The 18,541-nt window shown below is 44.1% G+C and overlaps 1 protein-coding gene across 1 annotated transcript in view; it reads right to left on the bottom strand.

Moving 5' to 3' along the window:
* BPIFB2 (BPI fold containing family B member 2) overlaps positions 1 to 18,541 on the bottom strand; it is a 163,388-nt gene that overhangs the window by 112,726 nt on the left and 32,121 nt on the right. Inside the window, exons 7-8 of the mRNA XM_069243679.1 lie at positions 13,730 to 13,790; positions 12,063 to 12,154 (exon numbers count right to left, since the gene is read on the bottom strand). Of these exons, the coding sequence (XP_069099780.1) occupies positions 12,063 to 12,154; positions 13,730 to 13,790 (153 nt within the window). The remainder of the gene's footprint in view (positions 1 to 12,062; positions 12,155 to 13,729; positions 13,791 to 18,541) is intronic.

Below are 18,541 nucleotides of genomic sequence, written 5' to 3'. Positions count from 1 at the left end.
AAGCCTGCAGGGTGTCAACAGACATACAATTGATATTGCACTCCTGCAGGTAACAACCCTACCCCTTAGCAATCAGGGCTCACTCTAAATGTCGCTCACATAGATATTTCTTGTACTATAGTAGTTACTCTAGTGGGGTCTGTATCCTAATATACCCACAAAGTCATTTCAATGTACACCAGATATATGCTGACACTGGAGGTTGCTACCTCATACTAATTGGCATATTGAACTTGTTTAAATTGACACTGATTAACACCTATGCACCAAATGTGGATGACCCAGACATTTTCACCTAGTTTAGAAGCACTTATGTGGGCACAGTGATATTGGTTGGGGACCTAAACCTGGTTATGGATGATCGGATGAACTGCTCTGGGAGATGCCGCTCACAACATGTACAGGCTATGAAGGCATTGTAGGATTTCATTGATCTGTAAGGGATGCAGGATGCATGGCGCACTTGGCAGACAGGGATAACACATATCACTCCCCACCACATGAGACTTGGTCTCAGATAGATTGCTGATTAGTCACCCCTGGTGTGGGCCGCTATGTGGCAGATGCCACCCACATACCTTGCATGCTCTCTCACCACTCACCAGGTAGGCTCACATTAATTTTACCACCCTCCCTCTTCTACCCCCAGCACTGGAGATTCCCAGCCAATTCACTATTAGACTCAGTGTCTACTCTGGACTCCAGACCTCTGTCACAGAATTCTTCCAGCTCAATGAGGGGATGGTCCAATACATGAAGAAACATGCCACTATATTGGAGGCCTTCATAGTTAGGCAGACCGGGGCCCTTAAAGACAACCTTAGGCAATTAATGCAAAGTGTGGTGGACTTGGCAGAGTGAGAGGCACAAGTAACCAACCACCCGTCCCACATTTATCTACATGAGCAGAGCTCACTTCTTCAACAGTACAGAGACATAGCGGATAGCAAGATTACACATTTAGGAAAAAATGCACTGGCTAGACAATAAAGGGGGGCAAGAGACATGGTAGCAATCTTGTCTGAATCCTTCGAAGGGAGAGTCACAGGGATGGAGTGGATCACTACTTTCACAGATAGGGACAATGTGTTGGCAGAAAATGTGAACTCTTATATGTGGCTGAGCTATAGGATAGCATCAATGCATACTTACATGACATTGTGCAGGTTTGGCTTGAGGACCACCATAGCAAGTTTATTTGTCTAACTTTGGAAAAGATAAGAGTCTGGAGGCCATTGGCTCTCTGGTGGACAGGAAGGCCCCTGGCTTGGACGGGCTAACCACAGACTTTTATAAGTCATATAAGCATATATAGCATTAGTAACACTTCTGCTTAAACTTGAAAGGTCCCGAAAAGTTGCTTGTCATATTGCCCACTCTCACTTATCAGCTGTGACAATAACATATTGGCTAAAGTCAATACCACAAGCTCTCCCTGCTCCTGGAAGATATGATTGCCCCTGCCTAATCGAGCTTTGTGTCCCACAGGTCAACTTTGCAGAATCTACACAGGGGGCCAGATTTAAGAAAAGTGGTGCTGCACCTAGTGATTGGGGGTCAATGTTTTATTGGTTCTACATTTCATCCATCATTTGTGTTTGTTTGTTTTTGCGTGCGCCGGGTATGACCAGATGTGGGACCTTGGCTCACTGTGCCACTGTATTCAATGTAGCCTGGCCGAAAAAGGGTGATATGTTTCCAGTCTAGAAGGGATTTGGCCTGGCAGTCTGATTTGCATGTGGTTGGGTCCAAACTGGTATTGGAATGGTGAGCAAAAGAACTGATAGATTAAACCCAGATCTGTGGCTAAGGGTGAATGTTTGATTGGTTCCTCATTCTGTCCATCATTTGTTTTTGTTTACCTTTGTCTCCATAAGTGCGCCTGGTATGCCCAGACACGGATTCCGAGCTCACTGTGAAACTGGATTCAAGCGAGCCTGGCTGATTAAGGGTGATACAGGTCCCAGGATGCTTGTTTGTGGTCCAGGGTGTGCGTCAAAACCTATAGTGTGAGCTAACACCATTTCCTAGCGCCATCCGTGCACCATATTTAAAAAAAAAACACGCACAATGGCACTAACGACTGGCTAGCATCTGAAAAAAAGCCACTAGCTGGTGTGGAATGGCATTAGGGAAAATGGCACTAGTGGACCAAGAATGACACTAGACTGTTTAGCAGCAAAAAATCTGCTGCTAGTCAGCCTAGCTTCACTTTTGGCACACAAGCAGAGAAAAAATGACTCCAGGCTAAGTATAGACAGGAGTCATTACCACAAACCCAATGCCCAACATAGGAGACCAGAGTCCTGAGGACTACCCCAACACAACCAGTGCCAGCCAGGGGGCGCCATGTAAGTGGCCCCCAGTGACACACAACACACATACACGTAAACTTACCTGGGATGGGCTCCCTCCTCCAGTAGTGTTCCTGTGGTGTGGGTGGTGGTGATGCAGGGGGTCGGGTGGGCATCTATGTGCCCATTCTATGAAATTTCCTTATGGAAATGGGCCCAACAGTACTTTAAGGCCTTGTCTGACCAAGCGTTAAAATTTGGCCCTAATCGGTCTTAGCGTCATTTTGTGGCTCCGCCTCCTAGGTGCGCATTGTTTTAGAGTCTGGAGGTAAATGTGGTGCTAGGGGACTAGTGTTATTTTTAGGAAGGGAACGCCCACTTTCCATATCATTGTTGCAATTCGGCACAAGGTGGGTTGCCGCTTCCTAAAAATGACGCTAACTCATATATTTTGATACTAGACGGGTCTAGCTTCAAGATATAAATATGGAGTTCAGCTAACTTTTCATAAATATGGGCCTAAATTTCTTCATAGGGCATACAGTACACTAGCACAACTGCACAGAATAGACACTACAAGTTCCCACAGATGTGTCCACTGCAGGCAAGACCATGCAGGTGTTCTACACCTAGCATGGGAATGCTCACAAATCGGGGCAGTAGCTAGAAGTAGATGTTTATGGGGCATGACCCCATGAAACGATAAATCAAGGGTAAAGTTTTGATGGGTACATTTTTTTCTATCTCTGGAAAATGTTGAGGAACAACGCTTCATTAGCAAGATTTAAAACCATGCAAAACAGTGTTGCTGATCATTGATTATAGAGTTATTATCCCTGAGCATTCCTGAGGCAAAACATTTTTTTAAACAATATCAAAAGTGAATTTTACTTGAAAAGAATTATACAAAGGCAGAGTTGTTTTTTTGTATTTTTACCAAAATACTGTGAAATGTGTATCAAAGAACATACAAGTGAAATATTTGGTAAAAACAGGCCTTGCACCTTCACTTCACAGTCTGTTCATGTGTCTGGCCTAAGAGATGTTGCAGAGACTGTAAAAGAAACTAACACACTCCCTGTAAACTAAACTCCTGGACGTCTATAAACAAAATGTTTTTCACTCCTGATTAGCCTTTTTAGTTCGGTTCACCCTACAATAGGCATAAACTTAATTTTAACACATGACAAATGCCACAAAGAATATTTCCTTTTCATAGTTAGAATGGGTTTCTTGGAGAAGTGCTCCCATGGGAGTTACATGAATGGTGAAGAATCATGAAAAAACAGATGATTAGCCAGACTGGAAGAGTTAACAATGATACAGATACTTTAGCCATACCAGTCACTTAAATAATATGAATCTAAGGCATCCAAGGTAAATGAGTGCAAATTCAAAGGAACAGGCTTGTCTTCTGAGCAATGGATTTGGGCTGTGCAGTGGACATGGGAAAGTTATCAAGTGTCCAACTTTCCATTTCACTTCACAGGTCATTTTGTGCAACGAGTCATCAGAATTATTTTTTGGTGGAGAGAGGACTATAGGTAGCATTATATTTTTGAGTTTTCATCTCATTCTGGTCACTAAGAAAGGACATAGGGCCTCATTCCAACCCTGGCGGTCATAGACCGCCAGGGTGGAGGTCGCCGGAAGCACAGCCAACAGGCTGGCGGTGCTTCATTCGGCATTCCGACTGCAGCTGTAAAGCCGCGGTCGCCCAGCCGGGTCCGGCGGTTTCCCGCCGGATTTCCCCCGGCTGGGAGAATCCTCCATGGCGGCGCTGCAAGCAGCGCCGCCATGTGGATTCCGACCCCCTTCCTGCCATCCTGTTCCTGGCGGTTTTTACCGCCAGGAACAGGATGGCGGGAACCGGTGTCGTGGGGCCCCTGGGGGCCCCTGCACTGCCCATGCCACTGGCAGGGGCCCCCTAACAGGGCCCCACCATGATTTTCACTGTCTGCATGGCAACTGCACCCGTCGCACCCCTGCAACACCGCCGGCTCCATTCGGAGCTGGCTTCAATGTTGCAGGGCCTTTCCTGCTGGGCCGGCGGATGCTCCTTTGGCGGGCGCCCGCCGGCCCAGCGGGAAAGCCAGAATGGCCTCCGCTGTCTTTTGACCGTGGAGTGGCCAAGTGGCGGTTCCCGCCCAGCGGGCGGTGCCCGCCGCCCGCCGAATTCTGAATTAGGCCCATAGTCTATAACATAATTATGTATTTATAAAGTGCACATTCACCTTGAAGAGTTACTTAGTACTAAATAATAGCTGTTTAACATTATAAAACTCAATGCTAGTCATTTAAATTTTTATGATGCAAGAAGAATCAAATGCTGAGTTAACAACAGGGATTCAAACACGTGAAATTTGGCCAAATGTATATCTCATTGTTAATTCACAGACATAACTGTTACAAAAGTACAGCTCAGGTCAGACCGAATTTATAGAGTGTGATTACCCCATCATATTGTATCTGAGCACAATTTGTTCTGCCGTTTCATGGCCTTAGCCCCAACTTCTTGCTTTCACTTTCCCTAGCGAAACAAATGTCAATAGGAGTAATGTGGTTATTCAACAGTAGGCCAGCTATAAATTAGGCCCTAAAACATGAGTGGTAAATTATACTACCCACAGAATTCTGCCCTGTATCCACTTTCTGCCCAGAGACTAGTCAATAGGCCTCCTTGTTTCTTACCATCTTACTATTACGTAAGTAGTAAGCATGGTAAAATTGAAAAACTTCTGAGGAACACTCCCAAGGTGGACAATTCACTAGGGTGGGCAGATGTCTGTACTACAACCAAAATAATGTGGACTAGTGGGTTGATTATGCCCATTGCAGATTTTAGCCATGGCATTAAGAATTGGCATCTAGCCCCACCTGCACCATTCAAACAAGAAATGCTCTTAATAAATGCTGCATTAAAAGCTGGGCTTGGCTCACAACACAGGTGCATTTCCCGAGTGACGGCCTTCTTTATGCCTTGCCATCAGAACTATCCCCACATCAAGGGGGTGATTCTGACCCTGGCGGTTCTCTACCGCCAGGGCCAACGGGGGCGGGAGCACCGCCGACAGGCCGGCGGTGCTCCCTTGGTCATTCTGACCGCGGCGCTTTGGCCGCGGTCAGAACGGGAAAACCGGCGGTCTCCCGCCGGTTTTCCACTGCCCCTTCGAATCCTCCAAGGCGGCGCAGCTCGCTGCGCCGCCGAGGGGATTCTGACCCCCCCTACCGCCATCCTGTTCATGGCGGGAAAGCCGCCATGAACAGGATGGCGGTAGGGGGGTCGCGGGGCCCCTGGGGGCCCCTGCCGTGCCCATGCCAATGGCATGGGCACGGCAGGGGCCCCCGTAAGAGGGCCCCGCAAAGTATTTCAGTGTCTGCCTTGCAGACACTGAAATACGCGACGGGTGCCACTGCACCCGTCGCACCTTCCCACTCCGCCGGCTCGATTACGAGCCGGCATCCTCGTGGGAAGGGAGTTTTTCCCTGGGCTGGCGGGCGGTCTTTTGGAGACCGCCCGCCAGCCCAGGGAAAAACTCATAATACCCTCTGCGGTCTTCTGACCGTGGAGCGGTATAATGGAGGGCGGAATTCTGGCGGGCGGCCTCCGCCGCCCGCCAGAATCAGAATCACCCCCCAAGTGTTATCTATTGGGCAAGTTGGAAACTCCATAAGTGGGATGGGTGTTTTTATTCCTGGTCTCAGAATGTGACTAAGGGTTGTGAGCTTCGACAATTATTCATTTTCTGTGTTTGGTCCTCTCTATTTTTTTAAAGATTTGAAGAACTTACTTAAAGCTTGTAGTAGTGTGTGACGAGAAAACTAGACGGAAACCCCAACACACAAACATATTGGATTTTACGTTTTTGAAGACTGCACCCAGTCTTTGGTTTACTCTCCCATTATACTATATTTTGTTCAGTGAAAAGCCGGGGAACAAGTAATCTTTTATTGCAGTTTTTGTTCTCTCATTTCACCAGATTGTCTCATCTTGTGCAAATATGTGGCCAGATGTACTAAATGTTTTTAAAGCCACCAATAGTCCAAATTGCGTGTTCAACCACAAAAATAATTTCTGCTACCTAATAAACCCATTTTAGGAGTCAGGAAAAAGTTAACAACTTCCAATATAGGTTTGTGACTCCTTGATGATTTTGTATTAGGAAGTACGTGTTGCAGGCATCCCTTGCAAATACCAAATTGATGTGATGCACCAACTAACCCATTTACAAAAGGAAAGATTCCCAATAGGAACCTTCCCCTTCATGAATTAAAAAAAACAATTGGTTAGGGAATAGGCATTGGTGCAGGGGACCACTGAAAACTTTCAAACAAACTTTTCCAAAAAAGAAAACTTTAAATAAAATGCAGCCCTGTTTACTTTGAGGAAAACAGATTGAATTTTAAAGGAAAATCTTCATTTAAAAAGCAGTTGGAGACTTAATGGCCAGCAGACTCTTGCAGACCAGCATCTCTAGGATTATGACCCAATGGATAGAGCCACAATTTGCAAACAACCTCATGAATATTAATGAGGAAGATCTAATTATGACTCATTACAATTTGTAATTGGTACATAGGTCAGGTCGCAAGGTTCCACACTGGTCGGAAAAACACTGATCTCAAACTACAACCAGTTTATGTGGCCAGTTTAATAATACACCTGACCCTTATTTATCCCGATGCCTTTTCTCCTTTAGCTACATTTTTGTTGAGAATTTTCAGACATACTCTAAACCAGAATTGAGCACAAGGGGCACACATGGTTTCATGCAGGCATTTTTTGAAGTTTTTGTATGGCTAAAGGAGGATTGTTGCTTGGTAAAGGCTATCTGGACCACTGCTGTCCCTGGATAACGAACTCCCATAACACAGTAATGATTCTCGGTCTCCCATGTAAGTGCTTCATGATCATACCGTTTGTCAGCCAGCAGTTGGGAAATCCTCACTTGAAATCTAGCATATTAAATGACCACTATCCAACCCATTGATTTTTTTATGATGTTTTAGGGTTACTATCTTTAGGTTTGCACTCGGGCGGATCTTTGCCCTGAATGCAGACCTAAAGATGGTACTCGTAAAAGCCCTTTGTGAATCCCAAAGTCTCAAACTTAGACGTTTGGTCCAAGTTTAGACTAAGGGGGTGCCGCCAAGCGGGAACCGCCAGAAGACCGTACCGCGGTCAAAAGACCGCAGCGGTCATTCTGGGTTTCCCACGGGCTGGCGGGCGACCGCCAAAAGGCCGCCCGGTAGCCCCGTGGGAAACACCCTTCCCACGAGGACGCCGGCTCAGAATTGAGCCGGCGGAGTGGGAAGGTGCGACGGGTGCAGTTGCACCCGTCGCGTATTTCAGTGTCTGCTGAGCAGACACTGAAATACTTTGTGGGGCCCTCTTACGGGGGCCCCTGCAGTGCCCATGCCATTGGCATGGGCACTGCAGGGGCCCCCAGGGGCCCCGCGGCACCCCCTACCGCCATCCTGACAGGATGGAGGTAGGGGGTGTCAGAATCCCCATGGCAGCGGAGCACGCTCCGCCGCCATGGAGGATTCTCCCGGGCAGCGGTAAGTCGGTGGGAGCCCGCCGACTTTCCGCTTCTGGCCGCGGCTGTACCGCCGCGGTCAGAATGCCCGGCGGTGCACCGCCAGCCTGTTGGCGGTGCTACCGCGGTCATTCGCCCTGGCGGTTTTTACCGCCAGGGTTAGAATGACCCCCTAAATGTCTAAGTTTACCTTTGTGAATCAGGCCCTATATCTTTGAAATGACACACCAAGGATTGCAGAAATGCAGTTAACATATTCAATTTAAATCTTTTTAACAGACATAGGCAAAATGTAAATAACACTGGGTAAATTCATGAAATTCTCAAGTTCAGGGTTAAATGACATCCGTTAAATTTCCCCAAGTTTCACATTTGCAATTTTGCCTAATTTTTCTCTGCATGAGACTTTCATGCACAACATGTCACAAAAGGCATGTGACAGATTGGAAAACAACACTTTGATCTATAAAGTAATTTGATTTAATTTTCCCAAGTGTTCATGAACCTTTACAAAATTTCAGTAAATAATTACATAATTTTACATACCCCTATTTTAGAGCCTGCACAATCCATCTCAGGGGCTACTACTACAGGATATTCAAACTCATTAGATACAACAAATAAGTACAGACATTCTAGTGTAATTTTAGTCATCAGGATCACAGTACCAGACATATAACCTGATACAAGTTCATTATCACAAATTATGAAACAATATTCAACGAGAAAGTTAAAAAGGGTCACTACTCATTGGATATCTAAAACTTCAGGTAGAAGAGATCAGGAATAAGGAACTTAGGGCCATATGTACGAACACTTTTTCCCATAGACATAGAATAGGTAAAAACCTTTGCTACATCTGGCCCTTAATTGCTAAGGTTTGATACCTTAATGGCTGATAGACCTCAAGGGTGGCCCTTTCACTATGGCAGAGGAGTGTTGCCCTGCTTCTGAAAGGCAGCAGAAAAATAAAATGATATTACAACTATTGTATTATCATTTTATTTTTTGCTTCCTTCTCATAGGGCAGGGGGATCGTTGTGAGCAGGAGGAGGAGAAGTATTCTGCACTCTAAGTGCGCATGTTGGTTTGGCCGCCCGTCCAAGGTCAGACAAACTGACAAGAGCACTCAGAACTCTCCATCTGGGCTGAGTATCACAGCACGGATGAAGAACCAGTGCAGGCTCCCAGCCAACAGCTGAACGGCATTTCAGGCCGCTCAGACCAATCCAGGTGCTTCTCTCATGCTGGGTAACAGTATGAGAAAAGTGTCTGGATTGGGTGGGGAGAGAAGACGCAGAGGGAGAGAAGACGCAGAGAAGCACCGAGGCTGTAAGGAACACCGAGGCGGCATGCAGCAAGTAAGTGTTTTTTTTTATTTTTTATTATTATATCCCACCCCTGCACCAACACTCCATGAACAAACATCCCCACTGGATGACACCTCCCCCGACCCCAGCGAGCGTTAGTTAAAGCAGCCACCACTGACTGACCTGTCAGCTTCAGGGTGATCTTCATCCAGATTTTTTGCCTAGTAGTTACCTCCATTTTTGTGCTGAAATTTGGTTTTGTTGACCTTAGGACTCTGTAACTTTACCACAGCTAACCAGTGCTAAAGTATATGTGTTCCATCCCCTAAACATGGTTTGATTGGCTTACATCTAACTGGCATATTTAATTTACTTATAATTCTCCAGTTGAGTGGTGTACCATATATCAGACCCAGTAAATTAAAAGTTACCAGTGGGTCCCCAGCACTTATTGTGCAACCCACTCATGTAGCACCTTAGCACATGTCCCAGGCCTGCAGCTGCAGCCTGAATGCAGTTCTAAATTGCCAAGTTGACTTGGGTTAAAACCTCATTGCCAAGCCTTAAACTCCCCTTTCAATACATATACACCATCCCTAAGGTAAGCGCTAGGTAGCTGCGCAATTGAAAGGTTGGACATGTACTTTAATGTTTCACATTCCCTGGTTGTAAAAAACTCCTAAATTTGTTTTTCATGATTGTGAGGCCTATCCCTCCCTTAGGCTAACAATAGGGATTTCTTATTACATGTAATAAGCTTCAATTTCCAATTGGGAAATCATGTTTCGTATCTATGAAAATGTAACAATAAATGCTCTTTAATGCCTAATTTGGATTTTCATTTCAATTTCAAAAATGCAACTTTTAGAAACTATGTATTTTACTGCCTTAGCCTTTTGTGCCTGCAGCCTGTCTTCGGTCACATGACTAAGGGCACCATTATGAGTTTCGGGGGGGCGTAAAACCTCCGTCCGCCAAACTCCCGACAGGGTAGCCCCTGCCTACGCGGCAACCTCCCTGCCAGAGCTATTATAGGTTTCCTGCTAGGTCGGCAGGCTGAAACCCAAGTTTAGCAGGAAACATGCTACAGTATTGTATCTGGCTCATAATCGAACCAGTGGCAATGTTGTCACCTGCAGGGTGCACCAGCAATGTTACTGCCATAAAACCGATGGCAGAGAATGAGGTCACAATCCCCAGGGCAGTACTGCATTGGCAGATTAGGACCTCTGCCACCTCCAGACTGCCAAGATCCAAGATCCTGGTATAGCTGTCAGTTCCCTGGTGGTCTGACTGCCAGGGTTGTAATGTGGGGGTCGGACCACCGCATTGGCAGCGGTCCAGACCACCACCGCGAGCATGGCAGTCTATAAGTGTTGCTTACAGTTGGATTCTATGAGTTCCTACCAGGCATTCACATAGTAGATTCACAGAAGCCCCACTTGCAACTGACTAGGGTGTGCCCCGCCTTCACACAGAAGGCCAAACAACCCCATATTGTCGATGCAGCCAACTTCGAGCCAGGGCAGGGGAGTCAGGAAGCTCCATACACTTCAAAGAGACGTTCTAAAAGCTTCTCCCACCTTCCATAAGAAGGACACCAAGGTATAAAAATAGTACCTTGAGGCCCATTCTTCAGTTAATCTACTGGACCAGTGGAAGGACTCTCAGAGGGCTGCTTGTTGCTGTGCACTCTGCCAGACTGTTGCTGTAGTGGGAAGTATTGCTTTGTTGTCTGGAGCCTCTCTTGAATCCTCAGAGGGCAGTCCCACTGTTGAGCCCTGCAATTTCACCTGAATCCCAGACTATTAGAGTTACTCCAAAGGCTAGTTTGCTGGCCTCGTGTTCAGAGCCACAGGTACACAAAAGCAAAAGACTCCCATCATCTTAATCCCGCATCTGGACCCACCCAGAGTGATTCCTGAACTCCCAAGAGGTGTCCCACTAGTCCAGTACACTTAGCTGTGGTGCTAAAAGTACCCAGATGAGTAAGTCACAAAATTGTTGATTGCAAACATTTTTGGCTCAAAACTTCTCTGAGAACCAGAAGGAGACCGGGACCAATCTGCTCCACTATCCACACAAGATACATTACCGATCACATTGACTTTGCTGCTTCTCCCATTCTACTTTTCTGCACAGCAGCAAATCCTTTTCTGCGGTCCTTCGCCTACGGGGTATCAGGCCTTGTGGAACTCTCTTCGGCTTCAGCTTTCTGCCTCATCCCGCAGAAGATTTTTGACTTCCATTTCATAGGGTAAGAATGAACATAGAAATCTTCACTGTAACTTTGAGCCAAGGCTATTTGACAATGAGGCTCTCCCCTCAGACACCTCCTTCAGCCTTTTCCTGCTGGACTTTACCTTCTACTACTCTTTCCTCAAAATTGCTTCTAAGTCTGAATAACTGACCTGGCTAAATGCACTTTAGTGTCTGAAGTGCGCTACATCGTCGTCTGCCATATTTTTTTACTTTGATCTGGTCTCCAGAGACTAGATGTCCGCAGTTGGCACTTTGGTCTTTGAGGCACTAGTTTTTACTAAAACTGTAAAAAATTCATAACTCTGATTCTACTGATTGAGTTTCTGTTATTTCGGTGCCAGATAATTTATTAAAATTAACTCTATTCTTCTAAATTGTGTGAGATTTTTTTTTGTGCTGTGTTTTCACTTTGTTACTGTTTATGTGCTGCATAAACACTTTACACAATGCCTCTAAGTTAAGTCTGACAGCTTTTTGTGCCAAGCTACCCGGGATTAAGCACATGTTAAGTTAGCGACTTTTTGTGGTTCAAGGTACAAGTGATTGTGGGTGTTGCCTGACCAGGGTTCACACCCCAGTCAACCAACAATGCAGTTTTCACAATGGCATTATATGATACCGCATAACCTCCAACTATGACAGTTTAGTATACTTACATTCATACTCATATCCATGTACTGCTCCGTAACCACAGGTGGGCTTGGCATAGTGTACTGGAGACCAACTTGTTCATTTGTACGGACTGGTTCTGCAAGACAAAAAGTGTGCCTCAATGAAAAAAAATGTAAACTATGTACTATTCTGGTGGCAAGGTAGTGACCTTTCTGAACCATTCTGGACATTAAAGGCTGATTAAAGGTGCTCATAGATATGCTGCATGGACATTAAAAGGAGCTTGCATCCCACATTGTCCATGGAAGTTAAGAGAAAGATAGATAACATCAAAACTGTGTCTCATTGGCCTATACTAGCATTGTTTCTTGATGTCAGATAATCACACAGCCAATGAAAGCATGAACAGGTTGTATGTCACTATAGTTAGGTCAATAATGTTGACCAAAAAATATAATACATCCACTACTTTGTCTACCAATACATTGGTATGTGAAGAGTATATTTGCTATTCTTAACTTCACATTTACTTATACTTACTAGGTAACATAGTGTTTAGGTTGAAGTAGCCATTATTTGTGACATATGTTGTTTTTGTCATGCTATATAACACATTCAGTATCGTGAGGGTTGAACTATGAAGGCAATGCTGTCATAGACGTGGATAGCGGATGTTATGAAAGAAGAAAATAGCAGCAGTTAAGATATAGCCCGCATTAATATAGGCAATACATAGATGAAAATAGGTAACTGAGGGGATCAATGTATAGATGACATATGGGCGCAATGAAAACATTGATGGAAGTAATGATGACAATGCCAGCCTGAATACTGTATAAAAAAAGGAGGCAAGAAAGTGTGTGGTTTTGAAACAATGGATACAATGTGGACAGAAGAGTGAATTTTGGAAAGAGGATATAAGCATAAGTGTTGTGGAAGAAGAAGAAACAGGTGAAGGAAAGAAAGGCAATGAAGGTATGAAAAGAGATGGTGAAACCTTGAGTTGATTAACAAGTATAAAGTGCACTGTGATATAAGAGTAGAGTTAAATGAGGAAATTAGTTGTTTAGCTAAGGCGAAGAAGGAAATTAAGTATGGAGAAAGTAAACAGAGGTACTAAGGTACTGATTATAATAGTGGTGGCATCAAAGGTGTGGGCTGAGAAAATAGTACAATTATAATTTGATCACAGCCTATTTACTCTCTGAGAATATAAACATAATGACACAGCGAGAGTTTTTATGAAAAAAGAAGACACTGGGCAATAATAGGGACAATAGTGGCAAAGGTAGAATGGCAAAAAATGAGGATAATGATGAAACGATTGAAGGAATTTATTACACTTCAGGCACAAATCTAGATAATAATAGCATCAATTATATAGGCAAAGGTGCCGAAAGCAGTTAAGGCATGAGCACAGATTTTGGATATAACAGTGTTAACAATGGATATGATGTTTGAAATAGGAATATGATCAGAAAGGGTAAATTCATGAGGGCACCAGGGAAAATCAGGGACTGCAAGGATTGAGTGGGTAAGTACCAGTAGAATGCTGTGTGAGAATAAAAAAGGAAAACAGTGACATGGAAATGTTAAGCAGAGCCTCCCTTGATAAACCTATAAAGGACACTTGTACAACAATAATTCATATCCTCTGGGTATAAACTGGAATTAACAGCCATATCGAAAACCATCCACTGAGGCTACTCACCACCAAACCTTTCAAGATGCACATTTATCCTAAGGAAGATGTTGGACACTATCAGGCACATCTGTATCAGAAAAAGACAAAAACATCATCGTACTGAAATGGACTTAGCTTGAGAAATTGTTTTAATAAAGAAATGAGCGGACATAGATTAAATGCCAGACCTGCTCTCAATAATAACTAAGGCAGTGTATTAAATGTTTGTTTATAGTGATCTATGAGCGAGTGAATTGCTGATCAGTGAAAGTAGTTTGAGGAATCGACCTACCTTGTCATATGCCATAAACATGGAATATTTCCAGTGTCTATTCACACAGGAAAAACTAGTAATAACTGTATGTGATTATATATTTGTGTAATTTAATGACTATGACAGTGACAGCTGCTGGCATTTGAAAGTAATGGGGTGTAAAAATCTGGGTATGAATTTTATCTAGCAAGTGAAGTAAGCAAGCTCAATGGACAAACGTAGGGTCCAGGGTGAGTCCTTCCCCCAAGGCTACAAAATTGAAAAATGTTTGACAAATGGTGCATTTGAGGAGAAATCAATTTAGTGATAAAGCAGGGTTTATAAAGCAGCGGAAATGTATATTCTTAAATATTAAACATAATAAAATAAGAAACTGATCCATATCTTACTGTATTAATATGTTCACCCTTGACTTTAATGTGCAAATTGTACATTGCAACAACTTCAGGCCCATTAAAGTGCGCGCTTACCCAGAATCTTGCACTGCATGTGGCATCAACTTTTGAAGAAAATGCTCTAACCAGACATCAGGAAGCACCCACATCTGGTGGCTGCACTCGGTCATACAGAAATGTGTGCAGACAGGTTTTAAAGTGGGATGAAAAAAGTGGGGGCTCTCTAAAAGGGATCATGCAAAATAAAATTTCTGTGATTCCTATAGTGCACAACCCGGCCTGTATTTTGATTTCTCTCTTAAACGTTGTTGCACCCAGACATATAACACAACAACTGACATACACCTAAAACTTGTTAGTACTGTTAGCCCTGTCAACGGTTCTAAACTGTTTAAGATAAATGAGTAACAACAATTATTAATTATAAATATTTAACATTAGAAAGGTTTTAATTCTGAAATTGTGAGACTGCGAATTAAATAATTTTGAGGCTTGTGGAAGGAGTAAGGCTTTCAGTTATGTATGCTTTATGTTAGATATGTTTGCCCTTTTTCTCTTCACATCTCATCCATCTGCACATTTTCAACCTCCTCTCTCCTCTTCAGCACCCTCTTTTCACTCTCGCCTGAATGCACTTCCCTGAATCTCCCTCATTTTACCACCCCAAACATACACTGCACTAATTCACGCTTAAGCACTTTGGGGCATATTTACACTCCTTTTGTACCGAAATGGCATAATTTTCTTTACACAAATTTGGCACAAAAATAACTCCATATTTATATTTTGACGTCAGACCCGTCTAACATCAAAATATTGGCGTTTTCACCATTTTTTAGATGCATTAACCTACATTGTGTCAATGAGATGCAATGTAGGCGTTCCCATCTGAAAAATGGTGCTAATCCAATAGCCCCATATTTATCCCCATGCTAATATAATGCACGGGTAGGTGGAGGGGCTAAACAATGGTACAAAGCTTGCTTTATACCATTATTTAATGCCTGGGTCAGACGAGGCGTTAGGGGACCTGTGGACTCTTTTACATGGTTGAACACCATGGAATGGGTCCACAGGTTCCCTCCTCAAGCCCCAGGAACACCCACACCCACACAAGAGGGACACTGGAGGATAAGGGACCCCATCCCAGGTAAGTAGAGGTAAGTATTTTTTTTTAATTAAAGTGCCATCGGGCCCATCTTGGGGGAGTGGAATGGCCATGCCCAGGGGACAATGGTCCGCTGCCCTGGCCTTTGGGTTGGGGGGCATGACTCCTGTCTTTTCTAAGACAGGAGTCATGTGGTATGGATGGTTTTGCATCAGAAAATAACGCTAGGCTGATTAGAGGCATTTATTTTGCCTCTAACCAGCCTAAAGTCATTTTTTTGTGCAAAACCCCCTTCTCACATGCCGCCTCCCCCACCCGGCTAATGCCATTTTTTTAACACTAGCCCACCCTTTACGCTGGCTTGCGGCATTCCATAAATTTGGCACCCGGCTGGCGCTCTGGAATAACACAAGCCAGCGCTATACTTTTTGACGCAAAACTGCGTTCGCACAGTTTTGCTTCAAAAAGTATAAATATGTACCTTTATTTCCTTTTGCCTTCTGAATATTTTGACCTCTGTGCACCCCTTCACACGCACCTACACTGAATTTCAATTGTAACTAGTATACGTGACCGTTGTTGTGTGTGTTCTACAGAGGTGCCAACACACTGACAGGCACTTTGCTTTACCTTCAGACTCACCACTAGTGCTCTCAATCAAAACCCCTTAGAAACACCTGGCATGAGTCAAAGTGTGCACTATGCAAGTGTAGTAAAATGCACAAAAAAGATACAAAAACACAGCATGAAGAAACAGCTAACTCTCTTGGTGAATGCACCAGTAAGTAAAACATGTGAAAAAAGAGAGGAACTAAATTGCTGTTTAACATTCATTGTTTGCATATCAATCATTGTTTTTGGCACTAATGCCATTGGCATGACGATCGGGGCAGTTGTAAAACTATACAGCAGATAAGTGTCTTTACTGTAAACATGTATTTCTCCCTTTGCAATTGAGTCCGATATTTATATCAATTTCACATGGAAAAAAGAACCCCGCTCAACTTTTGGATCAGTTCTGTGAGGGAACAAATAAATACAGCAGCTCCACTTCTAAAGGAGCCAGCGATCTGCAGCCAGGGCCTGGGGTGTCACAGATGGGTAGGTTAGAGTGACAAGGGATCTCAGTACAATAAAAATAACACAAGATTGCCATAACACTTACCATTACCGAAGCCAAGACACTAAGACCCACATTTATGCTTTTAGCCACAAAACTGCGCTAACGTAGTTTTGCAGCAAACGTTTAGTGCTGGCTTGTGTTATTTAACAACACCAGCCCGGTGCTGTACTTATTGAATGGCACAAGCCAGCCTTAAACTTGGGCTAGCATTTTAGAAGAAGACACTAGCCTGGTGGGGGGATGGCCATAGGGAAGGAGAGGGTTGAGTGTCAGAAAATGATGCTAGCATGGTTAGAGGTTATCTATCATTGATGCAAGGTAGGTACACTCATCCAAAAAATGGTGCAACCTCCTATATTTTGACATTAGACATGTCTAACGTCATAATATAACTTTGAATGTTTATGCCAAATTTGCGTAAAAGAAATGACACAAACAAAATATATAAATGCCCCTAAATCACATGTGCTTGCATCCACTCCTACTGTGTGATAAATGGGGAAAGGGTGGGATCTATGCCTGTGAATGACAGACAGCTGCCCTCATGCAGGAATGAAGACTCCGACGCCTGAAACCATGATGCTAAAGCGTCACTGGCCTATAGTGGAAATAAAGGGCTTTAGAAGAGTCAGCCCTGCGTTGTGTGCCACAGTGTAGTAAAGTTGGCTTCTGTCTCCTGCTTCAAGGCAAGGCATGTCATGCAGCCTGGGACAGATAGCCCAGACTTAAATGCATTGATTTGTTTAGAGTTAAGATTGTTACGATCGCATCTCTAAACAAATCGATCTATTTGTTATTTTTTACTATAAATGTGTAGGAAGTTCAGAGGGGCCCTAAAGGAGAAACCACCCCTGGACTATGAGCTTGCTACATCACAGAGACACCCTCAGAGGATGAGGGTTTGCTGATTCAATAGGTTGTCTCATAAGAAGATATCCATTAGGGGATAAAGATTTCTTGAACTCATTCACCCAAATTTTATTAAATCAAATGAAATGGTTCCTTATAAATTGCGAGAATGCCCAGAGGGTCTTCTCAAGATAGAAAGAAAGTAACAGAAAAACAGCCATGTTTCTAAATCTTTCCTAAACTGCCATAACTCTGTCATTTCCTTGAGCTTAAGGAGGAGGGTGTTCCAGTGTTTAGTGTTGCCGATCACAAAGCTTCTTCCTCCCCAACGGGCTTTCTTGTATCTTGGTACAACTATATTATTGGCAGAGGCAGAGAACAGGGATCTGGATGGAACATAACATAAGAGGTTACTCTTTACGTACTCAGGTCCAGAGTCCTGAAGTACTTTAAAGGTAATTCATAATGTCTTAAAGACAATGCACTTCTTTATAGGTAGCTAATGAAGCTTCGTTTGTGGGGAAACATCCTCAGCAATGACTTCGGAACAGGGATTATGCGAGCGACGCAAGCATAACCACTCTTGCCGAAACAACGCCTTGTTCTCTGCCTTTACCACGCAGGTGCTGAACAACGCATATACGTGGTTGAGGCAGAGAAAAAGGCAGAGTGGATTCGGAGAGGACACGGTCAGGTAGGTGGGTTTAAGGCAGGGCTGAGGGATAGATTTTAGGGGTGAAGGGAGTTCTAAGGGCTTGGGGCGGGGTTGGGGGGGTTTGGGGTAGTTTGGTTATAACGGGCAAGGATGGGGACTCGGGGTAGCTCTGTTTTTTAGGGGTGGGGGATCAGGGTAGTTTTGTTTGTTTGGGGTGGGGGTTGGTTAGTTTTGTTTTTAGGGGTGGGTTGGGGGAATTGGGGTAGTTCTGTTTTTAGGGGTGGGGTTGGGGTAGCATTGTTTTTGGGGATGGGTTCAGGGTAGTTTGGCTTTTAGGGGTAGGGTGGGGGGGTGGGCAGTTTAGTTTTTAGAGGCAGAGGTTAGGGGGTTGGGGTGGTTTGGTTTTTAGGGGCAGGGTGGGGTATTGGGGTAGTT

This window comes from Pleurodeles waltl, chromosome 7, assembly GCF_031143425.1.
Source record: "Pleurodeles waltl isolate 20211129_DDA chromosome 7, aPleWal1.hap1.20221129, whole genome shotgun sequence".
Taxonomy (NCBI): Eukaryota; Metazoa; Chordata; class Amphibia; order Caudata; family Salamandridae; genus Pleurodeles; species Pleurodeles waltl.
The sequence above is the reverse complement of the archived record's forward strand: the minus strand, read 5'-3'. Positions and strand labels throughout refer to the sequence as shown.